General features: G+C 35.7%; 4 protein-coding genes across 7 annotated transcripts in view; 2 read left to right on the top strand and 2 right to left on the bottom strand.

Annotated features, from left to right (window-relative positions):
* Positions 1-8,187, top strand: part of LOC119830002 (GATA-binding factor A-like) — a 43,154-nt gene extending 34,967 nt beyond the window's left edge. For 2 of the 4 annotated variants that reach the window (XM_038352802.1, XM_038352804.1), the window contains 5 exons: positions 3,357-3,445; positions 5,114-5,247; positions 5,832-5,956; positions 6,189-6,526; positions 6,880-8,187. In XM_038352802.1, the coding sequence (XP_038208730.1) occupies positions 3,357-3,445; positions 5,114-5,247; positions 5,832-5,956; positions 6,189-6,526; positions 6,880-6,972 (779 nt within the window). In that variant the 3' untranslated portion in view covers positions 6,973-8,187. Of the gene's footprint in view, positions 1-3,145; positions 3,316-3,356; positions 3,446-5,113; positions 5,248-5,831; positions 5,957-6,188; positions 6,527-6,879 lie in introns of all 4 variants that reach the window. The other 2 variants (XM_038352801.1, XM_038352803.1) reach the window with 1 other exon arrangement.
* Positions 8,063-9,774, bottom strand: LOC119830004 (thialysine N-epsilon-acetyltransferase). The gene is made up of 4 exons (XM_038352805.1): positions 9,501-9,774; positions 9,382-9,433; positions 8,970-9,184; positions 8,063-8,685 (listed from the first exon to the last, which is right to left on the bottom strand). The coding sequence occupies exons 1-4, from the start codon at positions 9,582-9,584 to the stop codon at positions 8,518-8,520; spliced, it is 519 nt and encodes a 172-aa protein (XP_038208733.1). The 5' UTR covers positions 9,585-9,774; the 3' UTR covers positions 8,063-8,517.
* A 1,276-nt stretch (positions 9,775-11,050) lies between these two features.
* Positions 11,051-17,415, bottom strand: LOC119830079 (zinc finger protein Xfin-like). The gene is made up of 10 exons (XM_038352933.1): positions 16,701-17,415; positions 15,332-15,460; positions 14,309-14,526; positions 13,716-13,838; positions 13,193-13,293; positions 12,859-13,058; positions 12,331-12,492; positions 11,967-12,133; positions 11,573-11,650; positions 11,051-11,192 (listed from the first exon to the last, which is right to left on the bottom strand). Exons 1-10 carry the CDS (start codon positions 17,273-17,275, stop codon positions 11,113-11,115), a joined length of 1,833 nt encoding a protein of 610 aa, XP_038208861.1. The 5' UTR covers positions 17,276-17,415; the 3' UTR covers positions 11,051-11,112.
* Positions 17,416-18,598: 1,183 nt separating this feature from the next.
* The window catches only part of LOC119829865 (protocadherin-16), a 20,009-nt gene continuing 16,075 nt past the window's right edge, over positions 18,599-22,532 (top strand). The window contains exon 1 of the mRNA XM_038352564.1: positions 18,599-18,883. The gene's annotated coding sequence lies outside the window, so the exon portion shown is untranslated. The remainder of the gene's footprint in view (positions 18,884-22,532) is intronic.

Genomic DNA, 22,532 nt, shown 5'->3' with positions numbered 1-22,532 from the left:
GAGGTGGTAAGAAATTTGCATTATGCAACTACTTGTTATAAAACGTTGTTTATATTTTTTCCTATTTAATTATATCTTATGTAGTTAACATTCACTAAAAAACTGTACAATCTATATATAAAAGGAAAAAGTTCCTATATCTTACTTATAAATATCCTTAAAGGTAGGAGCCAGAAATTAATAAAGGAAAATAGGACCAGTAGATATATAAGACGCTTATCTCTTATAATCTGTATGTATTTTTATTTGCTTAGGTACTTGACTCGTCTAAACTGGTCTCAGAATATAAAAAGATAATTACGTTTTATTTGCCATAAGTTGAGTATGAGAAAATTAAATATATAACTACTACTACTGACAGAAAAGACAGAAGGAAATCGGATATGTAAATATTTTTTTGTAGATTGACGTAACTTTTTTATACACAAAAACATCACCTGTGTTATGAATGAAATGTAACAGCAACGAAATTAATAACAAAAAACACGAAATAAAGTGTATTCACTTTATGATATCTATAATGATGAAATCGAACAAACGATCTGAAACAAATACATTTTCGAATAGTTGTACCTATTCCAAATATAGGTACATGTATGAAGTATGCATGTAGCAAATTAATTATTTGTTAAAACTCGAATACAGATTGCTATTATTATAATTGGCCTTCACACAACTAGCTGTTAAAAACGTGCAAAAATTTTTTGGAATAATTTTACACTTCAACTTAATTTAAAATAAAATTTACTTCCAAATTACAATAAAACACGTCTTCCAATGTCATCTATAATTATGATCTTTTTTATATATGTATGTATATTCACTGTAAATTTACTATACAATCATTTATGTGACATCTTATTTTAAATTCTACAGTAAGCATGAAACATATTTTTGTAATATAAGTTTGATTAATATGAAATTCACTAGGGCTTTTATTTGGAACAATAAGTAGGTACTTATATGTAAATAGGTTATGGGAACCTACACAACATTGCAAATTGTGAAGCGACTTATAAAACGTTATCTTTTTTTATTACTTCGATTTAATCCGTCGATCGTTAAATGGCCTTGATCTTCTCCGATTGGATGTGAACCCGCTCTGGGACACTTGAAAATATGCCATAGCAGTTGTACTTATTTGTTTTACTTACTTTAAAACACTTCAAATCATAGACTATACAGAGTATAGAGTAGATCCTATCAATAAAACTTGTAACGGCAGGGTTATCAACATAAACGGTTCAAATGAAATCCATTGTAAAGCTCCAGGAAAATTTAATGTTTAGGAACCTACTTACCAAAAATACCCATGAATACGCTTTGTGACAAATGTTTAATCGAATATTAAGAAAGTAGGTAATCGTGCGGACATCCCCACCGGCTGACGTCACGCCGGCCGAGGACTAAGGAATAATCAGTCCTGTGGTTTCAATGACAAGGCATTTAACAGATGAGTAAAGCTTGACCCTCGAAGTAACGTCAACTACTGATACTGCTCTAAATATAGCAATTATGTTGGGGCTTTCGAGTTAGTCTGATTTGTTGAAGTTTACATTAAACTTGTCAACTCAAATCATCATAAGTTATTTATAAATTTGACGTAGACATGTGTAAAGTTTTGATTGTTTTACATTTACGTATCTCGAGTAGTGTTTCGGCATTAGGTTTAGATCACCGTGAACTACTAGGATACTGGTTTTAGTAAACCGATAAGTTAAAGATTTTAATTTGATTCGTCTCTGACTTCAACTTGCCTTCATAAACATTTCTTAGCTTCCTGTAATTACCTATTTGTTATGGCTGAAATCCAACGATAAATAGGGAAACATAATCGAAGTGGCTCGATTAGCCACTCTTGTGAAATCCCAACCGCAAAGTGCGCGAGCGCAGATAGCGCAATCTGTTAACCGTTGTTTGTTACAACAAATAATACAATGTCCTTGCGTCATGCGGGGACTCTTTACGTCAGTACCTATTGGCTACAATTGCTAAATTATACTATTAATTATACGGATTAATTTCATCATTTATTATTTTGTTATCTAATAACAGTTTAAGGATAATTAAGAAATAAGCTTGATTAAAATTTGACAGTTTTGTACAGAAATATACTCGTATTATGTCCTTATAGATTATTGTTTTGTCGTCAATTGTTAGATTTGGGTCATTATTTTATACCTTATTTACTTTTCTTTTATAAAGGACAATACTTGTTTAAAGCTTCAATTTTTTTAAAGTATCCTACACTCTACAATTTGAATTGTTTTGTTCGGGGCTAATTGGGATATAGTGGTTAATATTATTTTCCCTGTTCATCACTATATTCGACAGCATACTCTGGAGTCACGTAAACCTTTCAATTGCAATTATAGATGTTTTTAACATTAATGAAAAACAGTTAAACTGCAAACATTTATCTAAGCTATTCGCTCCAGTGTATCTTGCAGTAATGAGTCCGTTATCAAATGAATGTTATTGATAAGCATAATGTCTAGGACGGATTTGGGTGAGCAAACAAGACGCGGTCGGGCGGTCGGGCGGTCGGGCGGCCGCGGCCGGCCGATAACGCTACCTACTGTTACTGTTATTGTTCCTATTTACGTTTCTTAGAAGAGATAAGGCGTTAACTTTGTAACCGCACTGATAGGGCACTATGGATGTGGACATCGATACCTTTGTTTACAGCTATCGCGATTTTAATAGCGCATGCTAACTCATTTGTCACTGTACTCTTTGGATAAAATGATAGACACGTTCTTTTCTAAGAATATAACTGGTCCCGTAGGAATATGTTTACATTTGAGATCTGATCTGAGATGAATATAAATACATAAATATATCATTCTACCTTCAGACTACACTTTTATTTTTTTCTATTTAAAATATTTATGTTGAGGAAAAGGATAAACCTATTATAATATTAGTAGTAGGTAAACACTTTTTTACTGATTAAATCATCAATTTCCATCTTCTGTGATTTAAAAGAGTAGGTAAATTCGGTACAACCATACGAGAGGTAGATACCAATGTAGAGTTAGCATAAGCGATAGTCGTATGGAGTTGCAAAGCGCTTAGTGCGCCCTGGCAGCAGCCAGCGCTGCGAGCGCGCTGCGGTGACGTGACCGGTTGGTGGTGAGCGCAGATGGCGTGCTGGAGCCGTACGAGGAGGGGCGCGAGTGCGTCAACTGCGGCGCCAACAACACGCCGCTGTGGCGGCGCGACTCCACGGGCCACTACCTGTGCAACGCGTGCGGCCTGTACCACAAGATCAACGGAGTTAACCGCCCGCTCGTTAAACCCAGCAAGAGGCTGGTAAGTCGCAGCGCCCTCTCTAATCGCCTCGTCTTGTTCAGGTGCCGACGCCGAGCTGCTCACGCGCTTCTATAAGGACGGCTCCGTGCAGCGGTGGATGAATGAGGGCATGGCGCGAGGCATGAAGAAGGTGAGTCGGTGGCGTGTAGACTAGTGCATGCAACTAACACCACCACGCACGTTTCTTTACTCTAACGCTTCCCGAGCTAGTATACACGCTACCGCTCCCTTGTTTCCGCCCCGCGCCCCTTCCACTCGCTCGCACCCCGTAGTCACCCCCCAAACGTTAAAAGGCGCCCTATAACTCATGTAAAACCCTGCACATACTTTTTGATCGCCGGCCCCTTAACGTATTATGCGGACGATGAAAATTGTATAAATCACTTAATACGATAAGGAGGCAAGGAGGAGAGCCGAGAGATAGCCGCGCGGAGGAGGCCCGGCGGCGCGCGGCGGCCAATGGCGCGCGACCCCGCCCGCGCCGGCGCGCGCCATTGGCGGCCGCCACAGTAACCTAACCGCCGACAATGCGCATAAATATCTCCATCTTGCGATAGTAAACATGGTGATGGGTATAACGAGCAGCCGGATAATTAGCCTATCGATCGACAACTTTTCGCAAATGTAACATTGTGTTTGATATGAATTTTATCGGAACTAACTTGTTATGAAAATTGGTGGTGGTTCCATATTATAATATCTATATTGAGCTCAACAAATGTGTGTACATTTTGTAAACAATTCGTTGAAGATGAATTAATTTCCAATGTGCTTAGGTATGAGGTCTCACTTATTCTGTGGGGGCTTTTGAATCATATCAATTAATCTTGAAAGTACATTGGAATATAGGTGGATAGGTAGATATATGATAAGCAAATGATTGTTTAAGTCAATACAAAAACCAACCGCCACAAATTATGATTTACGTTTATTAACTGATTTTTTTTTAATTTGTCAGAATAATTGAAGGTGGTTTAGGTTATAAAATTATAAATACATGTTTGAGGTAGTAAGTGGATACCTTCCTACATAATTAGTTAATAATAAACGTATTTCCTTGACAAGATACTTATTTTCCAAAATCTGTTGAATGCGAATGACGAAATGTTGAATTTCCTTTATATAGGAATATAAACTTTTTGCCTTTAACAACATTGGTATCCATCTCAGTATGCAGTAACATAGGCGTTCTCATCAGGTTAGAGTGGGTTTAATTAGGTTTAAACAAATGCAATATTTGTATTTTGTATAAATGGGGTTTGGATAGTTTGGACACAATGTACAATCACAAGAAGCTTGTTACGTAGGTGTGTAGACAAGATAGTTGTATCAATTCAAAATATCTTTTTATATTAGTAGGATCTCTGGATAGGTGAACCACCATAATTTTCAAACCATCGCAGAAATGTAAAAAACACTTTTGAATGAAATTCTAAAGTAAGCATATCGATTATAAGGCAGTGCCACAATAGATTAGTGTAGGTACCTAGGCTATTAAAGAGGATCTTATTTAATACATAACATTTTTGACTTTATAATTAACCCACGTATGTTCTAAAGCTAACCTATCTGACGATGGTCATAGTATAACATAAGCTTAACTTTGTCCAATAACTATTGCTTATTTATTATAATAATCACGAACATTTGGACCATAGACCACTCTAAAATTTAGCACGAATCGGGCCAGTTTGCACCGGGAAAGCTTATCATAAAACCCTACCGTCAAATGTATATGTTGTATATAATTCGGTCCCTCCGCCTTGTGCGAGCGCGCTAACCGTGCAGCGTGTTGCAGTCGGCGGCGCGGCGGCACGGCCAGTGCTGCACCAACTGCGGCTCGCGCAACACCACACTGTGGCGCCGCAACAACGACGGCGAGCCCGTGTGTAACGCGTGCGGCCTCTACTACAAGCTGCATGGGATTAACCGGTAAGATTCCTAACAAAAAATGTTTGTTTCATTTTAAGTTTAAAATATATCAGGCACTTACTAGCTTTCTACCCACGGCATCACCAAAGAAAATTTCGATGGGAAAAATGTGTTTCACCGCAATAGCCTATGTCATTTACAGCCTCCTCAATATCTTTGGAGACGGAATTGATATCATATAATAGCTCCGTTGCCACGTGAAAGGAAGACAAAAATACACATTTTCTTATTTATAAAATAACTAAGGATTGCTGATCGGCTAGCGGCTAAAATGGGTACCTATAGAATGTTTTTAAAACTTCACTTCTTCCTTTATCTTAATCCTTTATCCATTGGAGATAATGTTACATCTATCTCTTGCAATTAATGCAATTATAAGAAGAATTAATTGTACATAGCTTTACAAAGTTAAGGTAATTCTTTGTAGATATGAAATTGCTTTAAATCATATATTACAAAATAATGTCAACGTTTACTAGACACAGAACAAATAGACTTTAAATGTTGAACAAAAAGACGTTAAAGAAGAAACCTCTCTACGTTATCACAAAGAATTGTTTTAAATTTCAAACCGCTGTTTCCAGACCGCTGGCGATGAGGAAGGATGGCATTCAAACCAGGAAGAGAAAGCCCAAAAAGTCAGCAAACGGCACGAAACCGCCGCAGGACGCGCCTAAGAAGGACGGACAAGGCTCTCCCAGCATGGACGGTAAGAGTTGTAAAGCATTATTTTCAATTAACTACTTAAAAACAAAACTTAATGAGGAACAATATTCATGAGTGATAGCATTAATTTTGAAATCTAATTTTATAGGCAGAATTAACAGTCAATCTCTTAAAGTGTTCTAGGAAATTATTTCAAGTAGATATTATCCATCATTCTTAAAATGTATCCAATGCTATAAACTTCACTTGTATTCATTTAACTATTAAAATTACAGATAGCAAATCGAGCATAGCCGAAATGCCGCTGCCTCTCACGGCGTCCATGTCGCACTCGAAGAGCCCGCGCGAGGCGCTGCCGCAGAGCAGCGCGTCGCCGCACGCACACACGCACGCGCACGCACACGCGCACGCGCATGCCCACGCCCACACGCACGGGCACGCGCACGCGCAGGCGCAGTACCCGCTTGCGATCCCGTCCAGCACGGCGTTCCTGTCCACGCCGTCGCTGTTCAACATCAAGAGCGAGCCCAGCGCGGCGGCCGGCTACGAGGGCTATTCGCACTCCGCCAACGGGCCCTACCACTCGCAGCAGCACTACCTGCACGCGCTGCAGGTCAGCCACCTCACTACTTATTCGTTTCTAGTTCATACCCACTTTTCATTGCGACGTTTTGCAATTTCCCTACAAATATTGAATAACAATCTAACGATCTTTCAAATTGTCATTTTTTTTAATTTTACGTTTATAAATATTCATATTTTACATTTTAAGTATTAGCTAAGATAAGTTGTTGTGTGCTAAATATAAATTGAAATATTATGTAAAACAATGAATCAACAAAAAAATAAACTATTTAGCATGAATTTTCAAAAAAACAAATCAAAAACATTTAAATATCATTTTAAATAACTTGTTGTAGAGCGTTACTCAATATTTCAACTGATTTAAATTCTGTTTCGATACAGTATGGGCTGGGTAACGGCGAAGAGGAGGAAGGCAGCGGGTTCCTGCACCAGCGCAACGTGACCGCACACGCCAAGCTCATGGCGTCCACGTAGCAGCGCGGCGCACGTCACTACGTATACGCATTGAGTAGTCAATTCAGGCAGGATGCACATTGATAGCCGAAAAAATTCCTGAAGTCGAGAGTCGCGACAGAATTTATATTTATTGACTGCGTCTATTCAACCCCTTCGAGCCGTTCGAATTAAATTAACTTAATCGGCTCATCCAATCAAATGTCAAAAGCATATTCATGATATGTCCTTGACTGAAGTAGTTTAGCCGTATACTTTAGTTTAAATTTAGTTTAAAATATAAACAGTAACAGAAACTGAACTTTGAAGTGTGAATTTGTCCATTTCACCGATCATCGTCACCATAAATGAAGTACATTTACGATTTTAAAACCAGTTACTATAATTCCAGAACGCGACATACAAACGTACCTTACCTATATTTAATGTTTGTATGTATTGAAAAAAAAAGAATAAATAGGTACCGTGCAAATATTCCCAAAAGTTGAGTAAGTTACTGAAATAAACTTGCCAGGACATTGTGTTCAGGCACAGCTTTGTATGATATGTAAAATTATTCGACTGAATAGCTGTTGTCGTTATATAGTTGTACTATAAGCTCTAATTGTAAGGTTTTCACTTTGTAACTAATGGATGTCATTGTTGAACATACCTCCGTACCGTCTGAGCGACGTTAGCTAGTGTACACCCCCGCTTAATCATTTCTTTTTAAAGTTCCTTTGCTTTTAACACTAGTCTATTGATGGTTGATTATCGAAATATATTGAATTAATTTTATCTATTATTAAAATAAATAAATGTTAATGGACCAACAAATATTGATGTTTGTTATCTGCTATAGATAAGCTCATTATAAAATCGATTGGCATTTTATGTTCAAACAATAATAAAATAGATGGTAAACAACAAAATGATTATACTTGATAGAAGCATTAGTTCATCAGTTATATAATATAAGACTTGGTGCTGTAAATATTTTTGGAGTGGTCCAAGCATTCACATATATCTTCCAATTCCTTAAGTGGCACAATGTTGGTAGGTATAATTAGGTTTAGTTAGAAAGCATTTATTACGAGATGTACATAGTAGTGTAAAATAAAACGAATGAATAGGTACTTACAACAGTTTATTTGTTACTATTATCACAGAATTGTATTTTACGATCTCTCTTGTAAGTCAAATGTTATATAGAGTTGGGTAAATGTACAAAATTACATGAAATACATTTGAGCACACAATCACCTTTTGTTTCATTTCATTATGACACCTACTAAAACGAAAAAACGTGTGTCGAATTTATATTCAAGGCACATTTCCATATTGACAATTTTATATGTTTAGAATATATTAGTATTTAGATCATTAAATAAGCATGTGATTGCTGGAAATATTTTATATTAAAATCTTAATCTTGTAATGTTGATATCTTAATAATCTGAGACATATGTATTAAATATGATTAAGATTATTAGAAGCATTACCAGTCACAAATTGTAACATCTTAATGATAGCCAGTGGCTTTGGACCCCGGCAATACAGTACAGATAATGTTAAATGAAGGACCAATTAAGCTTCATTAGCAGCTTGGTGCAGAGCATCCCCCGCCAAACGGTAGTAGCACCACTGCTCTGTGTTGGTGAGGTTCACTGCCCCCTTGCGCTCGTAGAATGAGCGGGCATCATTCCATTCTAACACATGGAACTCTAGGCGAGAGCAACCAGAGGATGAGGCTTGCTGAAATGTTTAGTTATTTCATTAGGGCAGTTGATAATCTTTTATTAAGCAACACATAAAATTAATCTCAGTATTCTGATTCTGTACAGTACAGTACAGATTCAGTAAGTTCATAAAACAAAGTTTGTTATACAGATTTGGATTGTGTACAGTACAAGTTGATAAAAATTCTAGCTAAACAATATAAAACATCTGTAATTTATTTTCTTCACCATCTTTTTATTAATTCTCATTTATTTTCGCAATTATTATCTATGATAACATAAAACATGAATACATCCAACCTTAGCAACAGCATTAAACAACTTTTTCCCGACTCCCCTTTTCCGCTCACTGGACCTGACATACAGGTCCTCCAGCATCATAGCTCGGCCCTGCCAGGTGGAGTATGTGGGGAAGTACAGTGCATACCCAACCACTGGCTTATGAGCGTTTGTTACCTCAGCCACTAAGCACTGAAATGCCGGAGACTTGGATCCGAAACCATCTCGCTGGAGATCTGGAATTGTAATAATCTTATGTATGAGTTGACCGGAATTTTATATTAGTACAGACATTTTCACTCTTGTAATAAACTTTAATGTAAACATTACGCGATAATAAAATTCACTTTTTTCTATACTGAAAATATAGACTACTTAATAAATTATTTTTATTATAGGCTTACCCAGCCTTTTAGAAATGATTGAACTATACCTTTTACCGATAATTTTGGTCCATCGGGCATTTTCTCGAAGTCAGCGAGTTCCTATACATGGTAAAACTTAAATAACATTATAAAAAAACTTATTTTCAGAAATAAATATATATTTTACTTGTATCATTTCAGCAACAGCTTCCATATCCTCAGGTTGAGCCTCGCGTATTGTAATATCACTGTCCTTGTATTTTTCAGCCATTGTGTGTTAAATTTTTTCTTTTTTTTTGTTTTCTTTTACAAATATAGTATTGTCTCGTTTTTATCAAAGTTATCTTTCACTTTTCGGTAATTGTCTATATGCACAGATAAGAGTAAACACAGGTTAAGTATTAATACAGATAACATAATATATAGGAATTAATTATAACGTCTGACAAATGACAATGTGTCCTACTACTGACATGTCACCATACCCGAATTTATTTGAATGAATCGAATAACAACTGTCACTGTCAATGAAAATTGAAAATCAAATAAGAACCTTTTTAATATCATTATCATCATCAGCCCTTATATGTTCCCACTGCTGGGACACAGGCCTCCTATGAGGGTTCAGGCCATAATCCACCACGCTGACCAAGTGCGGGTTGGCAGATGTCACATGTCGTCGAACTTTTGATTCTTGGACATGCCGGTTTCCTCACGATGTTTTCCTTCACCGTTTAAGCAGTGGTGATGTTATCCACATGCGCAGATAAATTGAAAAATCAATTTATTTCCTGCACGCTCGCCCGGTCTCGAACCCACACTTATCGATTTTGAAGTCCGAGGTTCTCACCACTGAGCCACCACTGCTTTGGTGCTTTTTTTTAATATCATTAATGTTTATGAAATTATCATAATGCAAATATGTATGGGGAAATATTTATTATAACTAGCGGAGTAACAACACAAATTATTCAGCTCTAAAAAGGAATATTTTTGAAACATTCTTAATTCGTTTTTTTATTTGCAGCCGTAACTTTAAGTTTCACCATATAAACTCGTAAGTTTTATAAAAGCAGTACCTAGTTTTATAGTACCATCAATGCAACTAAAACGATAGGTATGTATACCGAGTTTAAATAAAATAAGTCAAATATATTTGTGAATGTTTTATTTAATAGTCATGTACTTATGTAATATACAGTTTAATATCTGATCCATAATTTACAATAATAATGTATCTTACAGCAAATAAGGGACAGTCTGAATCGTGCATCTCTGTACATTAATTAAGTATAAAAATAAGTATACTTTGAGAATATTTTAATAATCATAAATTTATAACTATTATTTTTATTTTTATAACTTTATAATAACTCTAATATTGTTCCTATCTCAAAATATTTACAATTATTATTCAAGTAATAATATGAATTGATTCAAACATAATTATTGAAAACAAATTAAAAACAAACAGTATTATCCTTTAAAAAATCTACTATAGTGTAAATTAAAAGGCAAAAGGAAAATTAACTACTACTAAAACTAATTATTATTGTGCTACTTAAACAACAAGGAGCTTCTTTTTTAAAAGTTATTTATGAATAATCTCAAATATAAAATACTTGATAACATTAAATGCCGGAAAAAAGTATAATAACTTATACAATTAAAGAAAATTGAAATAAAGAATACCCTCAGTTTAAGAGAAATATAAAGTATTGCATAACGACCAATCCAACCCTCTTAATCATAGCTCCATAATATGTGAAAGGTTCATGTGTCGGTGGTGCCGTGTGGAGCTACTGCGAGTACTCTTGCCGCAGCGCGAACTCTGCCGTATACACGTTGGTCCAAGCATTGATTGGATCCGTTGATGTCGCTGTCACAGGAATTAACAGACTGTTCAATGTTCAACTTTAACATAATTGTAATCAGTAGAAAAAACGTTTATCTGTGATTTTTACGAGTTCAAACAAGTCAACACTTTTGGAGAAATTATACATTTGAATGGGAATGCGAAGATTCACAACGGTTAAAAGGTAAAAAAAAACAAACTGTCACACTTTTACCTTCATTATATTACTAACTTTACGCCAGCAGCTTTGCCTTTGCGTATTAAAAAGAAAAAGGTAGAAGACTGAGTTGCTTTCGCATTTATAATATTAGTAATCCTTACTGGATAGATTTTACATTAATCATTATTCTTAGCTGGCTTTATCTGGCTAAGATTAGACTAGAGGTAGGAAGTGGATAACATACATATATGTGACACTAGCTTCTGAACGGTGACAGGTGATGTCCTAGTCTCGGGGCTTCGTGAGTCCTTGGTGTCTGAATCTGAAAATAATAAAAAAAAATACATAAGCATGGATTTAAATAAATTGTTTATTTTGTGAAGGAATAAAAAAAAAGATTGCATAATAATGTATAAATACATTTCGTTTTTTCAATTAATTTTGTTTACCTATAGGTTGCATTTGTTTCATTTGTAATGTGCGTACGCGCGCACGCATTCTTGGGAGCGTGCGTATGTGTGCGTGTGTGTGTGCGTGTGTGTGTGTGTGCGTGTGTGTGTGTGTGCGTGCGTGTGTGCGTGCGTGTGTGCGTGCGTGTGCGTAAGTGTTTGCGTAAGTGTTTGCGTGCGTATACTCACTGTCCCTGGCGTGTGCGGCGTGCGCAGCGTGCGCGGAGTGCGCGGCGTGCGCGGCGCGGCGCTGCGCCTGCGCCTTGAGCAGTTTGCTCATGGTGTTGCGCGGCGTGGGCGGCGGCCGCTCCAGCGAGCGCCCGTGCGCGCACGACACGTGCCGCTCCAGCATGTACCTGTACACGCACACCATTATTTCTCTTTTCTTTTGAATTATAAAAATTACATACCAATTTGCAGTACTAGCAAAATTCAAATTAAATTCTCTTGATTGCTACATGATTACTTGATTACCGTTTCTACGATATTGCAAAACAACATGAAAATACATACTTTTTTGTTACTTTTTAATAATGAAGTCATAGTAACCCACCTCCTCTCGAAGCGCTCCTGGCAGAAGGTGCAGCGGAACATCCTGCGGCGCTCGGGCGCGTCCCCCGCCCCCGCCCCCGCCCCCGGGCCCGCGCCGCCCGCCCCCGCCCCCGCGCCCGCCGCGCCGCCCGCGTGCGACTTGCTGTGCGCCAACAGGTTGTACCTGTACATGTTTCTCATTTAAAATAACACTTAGATTAATTTAGAAATTCTTTAAGACTATCATGGGAACATAAGGACAAAAAAGTCTAATGACAGGAAATAAATATAAATAATGTCCTCTACCTAATCAACAAGACATAACTTCTACATAAGTTGTCAGGTATCCTGAAATATCGATTAAAAAATAAGAAGATAATCAAAATTAACTTGTGTGCTGGTAAATATTTAAAATTAAAAATATTTTAAACAGGAACATAATGATAATAAATCAAAAATAATAATAAATACAATGTCATAGACTGTCTAGATAGTGATCAACAAAATGTAGTATCCCGTAGGAGTGAGTGAGACACACAGTGTAGTGTACCTCTCGGAGAAGCGCTTGCCGCAGACGGCGCACTCGTGGCGCTTCTCGCCGCTGTGCACGCGCTTGTGCCGCTTGAGGTGCGAGCGCGTCATGAGCGCCAGCCCGCACACGTCGCACGAGTGCGGCTTCACGCCCGAGTGCGACAGCTTGTGCATCTTGAACGACGACGTGTGGATGAACGACTTGCCGCACAGGTCGCACTGCAACGCAACACCCGACACCCGACCCCCTTAACGCTCAATGTCGCCACTCATTTCAAACTATGCATACGACACATGTATATGAATCGATCCCAAAAGTGTGCAAATCACAGGAAAATAAAAATACTATGTACCTGATAGTTAAGCTTGCCGGTGTGGATATTGTTGTGCCTCTGCAAGGCTCCCTTCGACGGAAACAGTTTATTGCACTCTTCGCACTTCCAGTCGCTTATTCCTGGAAACGTTACAAATATAGTTAAATTATTATAATTCTACTGTCTATATTGCACATATTATGCTTATGTTACTGATTAGCAATAAATCTTCTATCATTGATAATCTAAAATTTAACGGACTCACTTGACGACACTTTTAAGTTAATTTTATATACACTGAAGCGTAGAATACAATATATAAATGTTAAAGCAAAATATATTAGGCAGCGATCCATCGTTATAACAACGTAATCATTGAAATAATGTTTCATGTTGCTAACCTAAACTAGAAGGTTAGTTTCCTCAAAAACTCTTTGTGTTTCACTTTTGTGGCGGGATTATGGCGGGATAGTGGCGGGATAGTGGCGGGATAGTGGCGGGGAGTGGTGCGGGAGTGGTGCGGGAGTGGTGCGGGAGTGGCGGGGGAGCGGCGCGTACACACCTTTATGCAGCGCGACGTGTATGTCACAGGCGCGCTTGTGCTTGTAGTGCGCGCCGCACACCTCGCAGATGTAGGGCGGCTTGGAGTCGTCCTCGTGCTTCTGCTTGTGGTGCGCCAGCCGCACTGCAACCCACGCGACAACGCACACATATCAACACTAGCTATCCCACACGACACCACGACCAAAATTACCATTTCTACCATATCTTATGTGCTTCTCGTACAAAAGTTACAGCAAAGTACCATCAAAATCTGTTCAGTTCTGTTTTGCCAATTATCATCAAAATCATCACAGACTTTCAGTAACAATATTAGTATGGTACTCAACATATACAATATTATGTAACTTGGGACAATTAAGACATGATAATGATATTACTTTGACAGGAAAAAACTTAGAGAGAAATTTATTTTAATTATTCATGATGTGTACAATCAATCAACCCTTAAATTCACAAAACACTGATTTAAAAAAAATTAAAGAATTTATCTGATTGTTTGAACACACTAATCTCAAAAACTATTGGACTGATTACAAAATTTCTTTCACTGTTTGAAATGTACAAAAATAATAAATTAACAGAACACTATACCCATAGATGTGTATTTAGCGTCACACTTATCGCAAGCATAGCACTGATCCTTGGGTTGACGTTTGCGGCCCGTCAGAGGCCCCTTTTTCCTGCCTCTCTGCTTAGTCTTACACTTGCTGTCCTCTATATCCTCTTCCGGTATGTAATCATCATCATCAAATCCTTCTATTTCAACCTTGAATACATCTTCAAATGTACTATGTTCTGGACTTTCTGTTCTGGAAATTTAAATAAATCATTTTTAAACTAAAACTTGCTTTGCGCCTGCGGCTTTTCCGCGTAGTCATAGGAAAGATTGACCTGGCTCTTGTCTCGCATGCACCTGTCCCCGTGGGTATTAATCAATCAAAAACAGAAAATAAGTTTATATAACTAGTGAAAGCGCTACCCACTCATCTATTTGAAGTTGATGCCAACCAAGCAAAGTAAATGGGTATGTAGTAACTGAAACTTTGTAGTATCTATCTCCTATCATTGGACTTGGCTGCCAGTGACTTCAAATAGCTGATTTCCTCCTCTTTGTTTTTGAAAGTTATTACAAGTGACGCATCTATTATTTTTATGAGTTCATTTTAATCATGTCTTTCTATATACTTGTATATAAAACTCAACATGGACTGACTGACTGACATAGTGATCTATCGATGCACAGCTGTCAATGAAATAAAGGTTTGTACCATGAAAATTCTTTACAACAACGCGGGCAAAGCAACAGGTAGATATTTAATAAAATTTATGGAAATTATTAGGATGTATTTCTATTTTCAATATATTGCCTGAACAACCTGAAAAAAGTAACTTAAGCTATATCTAATAGCTGAGGCTTACTGCAGCTTTTACCATTTCTACCTTTATTTTAACTTTTGTGCACAGCTGATTTCCCCATTAGAGGAAAATTTAATGATAACTGTTAGAAAATAAACAATTAAAAAAGCATTAATAATAATGTAACAAAAAAAAACAACACAATAATTAATCCAGAAGCCACCAATCTCATACAATGTAGAACCATTGTGGACTTACTTCTCATCTTCTTTCTTGATGACGTCCACATGTATGGGAGCAAGCTGAATGTGGTTGAGCAACATGTGCGAGATAAGAGCCTGTTGGCCCCCCTTTTCTCCCCGCTCATTGCATTCTTTGCAGTTCCAGCTGCAAGGCAAACATTACATCAGATGTATGGAATATGTAACAGTTGTAATTAAAATGTACAATTTCCAAAATAATCATTATTTTAACAAAATTTCTAAACTGCTTTCACATTGTCAGAAACATATCAAATTTAAACTGAACACATGGGAGGCAAATAAATAAGAATCATAAAAATCAATTATGACAGTAAAAAGCTATGAAGTAAAAAACACAAACAAAACATTATACTATTGATTTGAAACCTCCTCTTTATTTTGAAGTCAGTTGATAAAAACACTTAGGTCATTAGCACCACTTTTAAATTTAAAGAAAGGCTGACTTATTGAGATAAAGAATGCAAACAAACCGTCACGGCCAACAAATTTTACACTTATTTGAACTGAATTTTTACAAACCAGTAAAAATTGCCACAGTAACTGTAATGAATCAATATCTATTAACATTTAAACTTAAACTATATTAAACAAATACTCAAACTGCCTACAAAAAGTAAATATAAAATTAAATCAAAGATGGTGTTTCTTATTTCATAATTTTGTGCACCAATTATAGTGTTAATAATAATAGTTTATTTTCCAATTGCTACTGCATTTTGCAGGCACACCTTTTACCAAAATCTAACAAAACTTTGTCATCAAATAAAGACAATATACTAAGTTTTTAGGCAAGAAGATTTTGGGGTATCTTCCAAATACCAATTATAATTAACAAACAAATAATAGTTACATATAGGCTTACTATGAGAGTGCTAAAAAATCTAAATACACAACACATATATAAAGTAATTCCTATCACTTCAAAAGACACAATCCAAACATCAATGGACTTGTTTTTAAATGTTTCAAACCTCCCTGTACCTGTGCCACTAATCACTCAGTGTCAGGAAATGATGAGCCAAATGGCTGACAGAAATATTCCATATGAAAGATAATAATTGCTTGCTATCACATGCAATACCAAGTAATAGTAAGATTCAGATTGTTTTATCTGTTGTTGTTGCCTGTTGACTTACTGGGCTATGTAGTGACTACATTTTAAGTTGAAATATATGTAACATACATCGGTTACATCAAAAATTGACTAATATTGATATAAAAAAACATAGTAACTTTCTAAAAATTCATTAATTATGGGCAAATTATAGTTTTTCAAACTGACATATGAAGAAGAGTTAAATTGTAGAAACTGAATAAAACATCACAATTATTTTGAGGCCTAAAAAGATATATGCATTGATTACCTGTCTTTATTAATTTTTTGTTTAGTTTTTCTTTTGTTGGTCTCTGCGACATAGTTTTTTCTAGAAACACATTTCTGGTTGCGTTTTCTCTTTGTTAATGATAGTGGCTCATCTTCTGAATCTGAATTATTCACATTATTGTGAGCTTTTTCGGACGATTCATTCTTAACAAACTCTACATTAGTCACTTGTACCACAAACAAGGGATTTTTACTAATTATAGATTCAAAATTTTCTTTAAGCTTCAAATACTCTGATTCCGTCTGCTCGAGGATGTTTATCAATTCGTAACAGTTTTTACATATTGCTTTGGAGACAGTTTCTGAGCTGGTGAGATCCACCGAGGTATATTTAGAAAGATAAACATGTAATGAAGTCCCGGCGTTGGTCTTCGTGTTAATGTCCGTGTGGTCTACACTTCTTTCTAAACATAAACCACACTCAACAGGCTCTCGCTTTATTGTTACTGCCTCTTCATTCTTTATATTTACAATACCACCATTATTTTCTAAATACTTATCCTCCTTTTCTAAGTTTACTATACCAACTTCAGTCATTTTCACAGGTATTTGCATATATCAAAAGTTATGCAGCCTTTAAAAAATTCATGTCAGTAAATGTAAGACTTTAAACGTATATTTAAAACCATTTAAAATAACTTTTGCTAAAAAATAACAACCAAATCATTTCAACAAATTGCTTTGGTATTTTAGACTGACGTTTAAATTGAATGTTGCCACTTGCCTCTTTCAAATTCATAAATAAATAAATATTCATACCAACTTAAATAAATACCTAGGCATTATATACCTAAAAAAAATTTAAAAGGTAACAAAAATGAGTAAAAGTTAATTGTTATGTTATGTACGTGCGTAATGCCTAATGACAAATTTAATTTGATTCTGTTTAAATGTCGCTAAGAATATATTAATATATATAAATAATAAAAATGTTCAATCAAAATCATTTTTTTTTTTCGTGAAAAATGATGTTAAAACAAAGCGACCATTGAAATATTCCCTATTCATTAGCCGTTGTATGAAGATTTTTCAGTCAGAATTATACATTTCTGCCTATATTTATTAATTAATACAACAAAAACTTATCGATGCATAATATTACTTACGGAAAACACGATATCCTATCGTTTTGTTACATTCTTGGCATAATATTTTTAAAGTTTTGAGTAATATTTTTACATTGCATGGTACCTAGTTTTCGGCGAGTGCGCCTAGACGTAAGTGGTACAAGACCATTTTTAAATAAGCGCTTAATTTGGAATATTGCGCTCATATTATTCGAACGTTTCAGAAAAGAGTATGCATCTTGGGTTTCTATCAATGTAGAAAGGTAACAACGAGTTTTTAGAATTGAATAAAATGTTTCAGTTTAGTTTGATAGTTTACCAATGTCCTATAATTTGAGTCCAGTATTTCATTACCTGCTTGTTTTCTTTTAGTTGTTGTTGTCATATACACACACAGCATTAGTATTTTCAAGACATTATCAAATTAGCACATATTATATAATATCTTGAAGCTTAACATACATTTAATATTTTTATTACTGCAAAGGATCATATACTGTAAGGTTTTATAAATCACACATTTTGGCTCAAGTTAACACTAGACTGATTTGTGAGATTGAAACATAATTAAGTTCTATTCGTCTCTACTAGTAGTTGCTACTACTCATAATAAAAATTCATACGGGCATAATGTTTCAAATTATCTCTATCTTACCTAAATTCTGCCACGATTTGAGAATCGTCAATTTTGGGAACGTGGTGTCGGTTAAACAAGCTTGAACAGGTGCTTGCCAACCTGACTGATGAAACCCTTATGGCCAGCCAGGCGAATCACCCCAGCCCCTTATCCCCAGTCAATCACTGAGCGAAACGCAACGGCCACGGGCCAGTGCAGTCTTTTGACACCGGTTTGGATAGACGTAGACAACGACTCCGTAAAATTATAATATTTCACTACACGTGTATAAACTGTGCAGTACCTGTATTTACTTTTTTATTTTTTTTAATTGTGTCAAGTCTGCTTTAACTTTTATATTTTTATCTGTGCTTCTTTCTTAAATCTCAATTTTCGCGGTTTTGTGAAAAATTGGAAAGTTTGTACAATTATTGTTGTTATTGGATTTAAGGATAATTGGTGCACCATTTTTACCAAAACGTAAGTTAAAACATAATATTCTAGTTAAGTATTTATTATTATTTTATTTATATATTTTACTTTTATTATTGAGTAGGAACAAGGTTATTATTAATTATTATTAGGTTACTTCATGTTCATGTTACTTTCTATCTGAACCTGATTGTGAATTTTAAAATAAATAATATTTTAATAAGTGTTCTGGAACAACATTGCATAATTTAACAATTAAAATAAACCCAATTTTTCATTGCAGTTAATTTTTGCTTCTACCGTTATTTTATTTCTCTACCGGTTCAAAACTTTAAGCGACTTGTTTTTTTATTTCAATAAAAATTCAAATAACTGCATTTTTTGCTTTTCAAAGTATTGACCTTTTTGAGTTTAAAAATCATTTCATTCTAAAATGTCGCAAACTCCAAATAACGTCATTCAAACGGACAGGAACATATTTTTTCTATCATATCTAGTTAAGATTAAAAATAAATTATTGTAATAATTGAACTACTGTGATTACTACGTTATTGTAAATGAAAGCGTGTAATAGAATTTAGAATAATAAACCTATGACTAGCTTCGCCCACATAGACAGACAAAATGACAGTCCCGGAGTTTTACCCTTAGGTTCCCGTTACCTTTCTCGGGTCGTATCGGTATCTTTGTACCAAATTAAATTTAAATCGGCGACTTGTGCGCAACCTATAGACCAAGTTACATAATGGTCAAATTTTCTTAAATGGTCAAATCTTTCCTTCGGGACATGTTAAGTGAGGTTCTGAGGTAGTATTAAAAAAAAACTATGTGCTTTAAATTGCGCTTACGGGTAGTAAATAAAGAAATCTAAATCTAAAAATTCTAATATTACAATTTGCAATTGCAATAAATAGAAGAGCTGCATAAAACAACCGTATCTTAAACCGTTCCTAATCAATGTCTCAATAATACCTGGGTACCTAGTTTCAGGCAATTAATTTTGAAGCGATTTGCATAACACTTGTTCCTGCGGTAGTGCATTATGCCAGTACAATGGCCGACATTGTCAGTAATTGAGGCCAACAACCCTTCTTGATTTCTACATCATACGCGGGTTGCGGTCACGTGATGCGCACGGGGCAAACAGTAAACACAGGGCTAGATCTAGCATGAAGTGTCAGAAAGTTCAACATTCTAGCTGTTTTAATAAAAACAGATAGACCAGATGTCATTCCAAACTACACTTAAAGCCATATATATGAGGCGAACTCAGAAATGTTGAAAAATACTAGCACTCAGAAAATCAATGGTCGCATACTATAAAAATAGCTAGCTACCAACCCTTGCATTACATATGACTAATTATTTTATTTCTCGTGTATGCTAGGCGTTCTTGGGAGTTTTTTTTGTTAATTATTCATCGTGTGCTAGTTAGGGTTGTGGACTAGAATGGTTCTAGGTAATATTTAGCGCCATTCTAATTGTTATAAAGCTTGTATTGATTTTTCTGTACCTACCAGGTATTTCCACCATTTTTCCACGATGGGAGTATTCGCTAATTTTATCTAGATTCTAGGCGGTAAATGCAAATTGCCTTAAAGCGCTTTGTCTGATATCCACCTATTTATAGTACAGAATAGCCATGAACTTTTAACAGTCCATAATTGGACATTCACAAATCACAGCTATGTTTAGTACAACGGCGATGTCGCGAGATCCATAACCTACTCAACAGAGAGCAGATCGCAGCGCACGGTAACGTGCGTGGCCCATGCGTAACGATGCAACGGGAAGCTCTACATTTGTGTATTGTTGTATAGCGGTTCATCATAACCGTGAAAACGTTTCATAGCACACACAATATTTTTGACATCAAAATATTCACGTTGAATAACAGAGTATCTAACTCGCAAAAATGGTTGAAAATGCATGCCGTTTTTTTAACTATACTCGCAAGATTTTGTGGTAACTAGTATGGTATTAAATTATCTGTCGACTGTGGTAGGGCATTATGTACTAATCCAGTTAAAGATAATTTCGTGAAGTAAAATACGCTTCATTGCATTTAAAAATCCAATTAGTTTAATCACACTCTAAGTGCCTTAGGTACGTGACACAATAAATAAGGATTGAATAACGCCAACTAAACATTTGATTTTTTTGTGATGCACCAATAAGCAATTCCCATCAAAAGATATTGAATATGTTTTATAACGTAATATTTTAATTATACGGTTTAGCTTTCATGTGATAACGTGAAGTAAGAGCTCGCAAACAAAGGCCATTCTTTCCAACACTTTTTGTGCGGAGTTCCGCACGCGCGCCTTGCAGACTTTAAAACTTTGTTTTAATAAGTATTTGAATTCATAATTAATAAGCTGTTCATTACATTGCAGTGGACTGCATAGTGCACTTCCACAGTGTTTAGGAGCGGCGTGTAAAAATAAGAAACAAAAATACATATTTAGTAGTAGTAAGTCTTACCTACTAATAAGTGTGTAAGTATTTTTCTCAGTATCCATCTTGAAAATGAAAACTTTCATATTAGGATCAATAGCATCAATAGGATATGAATCATAGGATTCACCGAAAGTGATCATTTTAGCCCTGCTATCTGCAATAGTAGTATTAGTTCTGCTTTCATTAAATGTCATATGTAAAATATAAGTAGTTGGTGCATATTTTCAATTTGCTCTTTTCGATGATATTTGTAACTCACACGAGAAGAGCTACTGGAAAACTAGGGTGTAGGGAAGCTTTAAACAAAATAAGGAGGCTTGTTGCGGTCGAGGACACAAGGTGTGTAGTGCGTACAGTTAATGTTGGGTTGCATCCGCCGCACGGCTCAGTGCGCAGGACCTGAGGGATCGGGTGACAAGAGGGTCCTCTGGCGCTGCGTCACGCGTCACTGAGTCTTTGCTAGTTAGTGCTTTGACTACACGAAACGTTTCATATAATTGCACGCTTATAGACAAAACCTTCGCAATGTAATTGATAGTGCATAAAGTGTTTAACACGGGTCCCGAATGGGTTGAAAAAATTAACAACAGGTTCCATTTTCATACATGGAAAAATGTTTGTAGTATTATTTAATTAAATAAACTTGTTAAATTATTGATTAAAAAAAGGAACTTGTTTCATAATACGGATAAAAGCAATTGTTTAACTTTTAAGACCAAATCTACAAACACACAGGTGAAGCTAATAAAAGCGTGTATGACAACCACGACAATGTTTCTGTATAGTTCAGTCGAGAGAAACCTCACTTTGTTCGGTGCATTTATTTCTAGTGTTAATCTGTGTAGATATTTACAGCCATTGTTATTTATTACTCAAGCATACGATACTAATTTCTCACATCTACAACATGTCAGTATTAGCGCTTGACTCTCGTTGACATATTGACATACAAGTTGCTTACATCCGATGTTTCCACAGCATAGCTTCCATTGTTTGCAAGAAATCAGCACAGGCGGCAAAAAGTTTAATCATTGTAATCTGATAAAATAATTTATTGGATCCACATAACAATTGCAGATATATTCATTAATATAGTTGGCTACATTGGTATTATGATTTAATTTATTTTACAATGATGTGATCAATGTCACATAATTATTTTTGTGGGTTGCTAGCATAAAATAAAAAAAAATATGCCTTCAACTTTTTATTGGAATTTATAAGCTTCTCCACCTTA

The sequence above is a fragment of the Zerene cesonia genome, chromosome 11 (genome assembly GCF_012273895.1).
Source record: "Zerene cesonia ecotype Mississippi chromosome 11, Zerene_cesonia_1.1, whole genome shotgun sequence".
Taxonomy (NCBI): Eukaryota; Metazoa; Arthropoda; class Insecta; order Lepidoptera; family Pieridae; genus Zerene; species Zerene cesonia.
The sequence above is the reverse complement of the archived record's forward strand: the minus strand, read 5'-3'. Positions and strand labels throughout refer to the sequence as shown.

What these genes read in the sequence shown, in the direction of transcription:
- LOC119830079 (XM_038352933.1), bottom strand. Translation starts at nt 17,275, where the DNA reads ATGCAAATACCTGTGAAAATGACTGAAGTTGGTATAGTAAACTTAGAA. An exon ending in CAAAAAATTAATAAAGACAG is followed by an intron (nt 15,461 to 16,700) that starts GTAATCAATGCA and finishes TTTGCCTTGCAG; the next exon opens with CTGGAACTGCAAAGAATGCA. An exon ending in ATCAAGAAAGAAGATGAGAA is followed by an intron (nt 14,527 to 15,331) that starts GTAAGTCCACAA and finishes TTAAATTTCCAG; the next exon opens with AACAGAAAGTCCAGAACATA.
- LOC119830004 (XM_038352805.1), bottom strand. Translation starts at nt 9,584, where the DNA reads ATGGCTGAAAAATACAAGGACAGTGATATTACAATACGCGAGGCTCAA. An exon ending in ACCAAAATTATCGGTAAAAG is followed by an intron (nt 9,185 to 9,381) that starts GTATAGTTCAAT and finishes TTACAATTCCAG; the next exon opens with ATCTCCAGCGAGATGGTTTC. An exon ending in TGTTTAATGCTGTTGCTAAG is followed by an intron (nt 8,686 to 8,969) that starts GTTGGATGTATT and finishes TAAACATTTCAG; the next exon opens with CAAGCCTCATCCTCTGGTTG.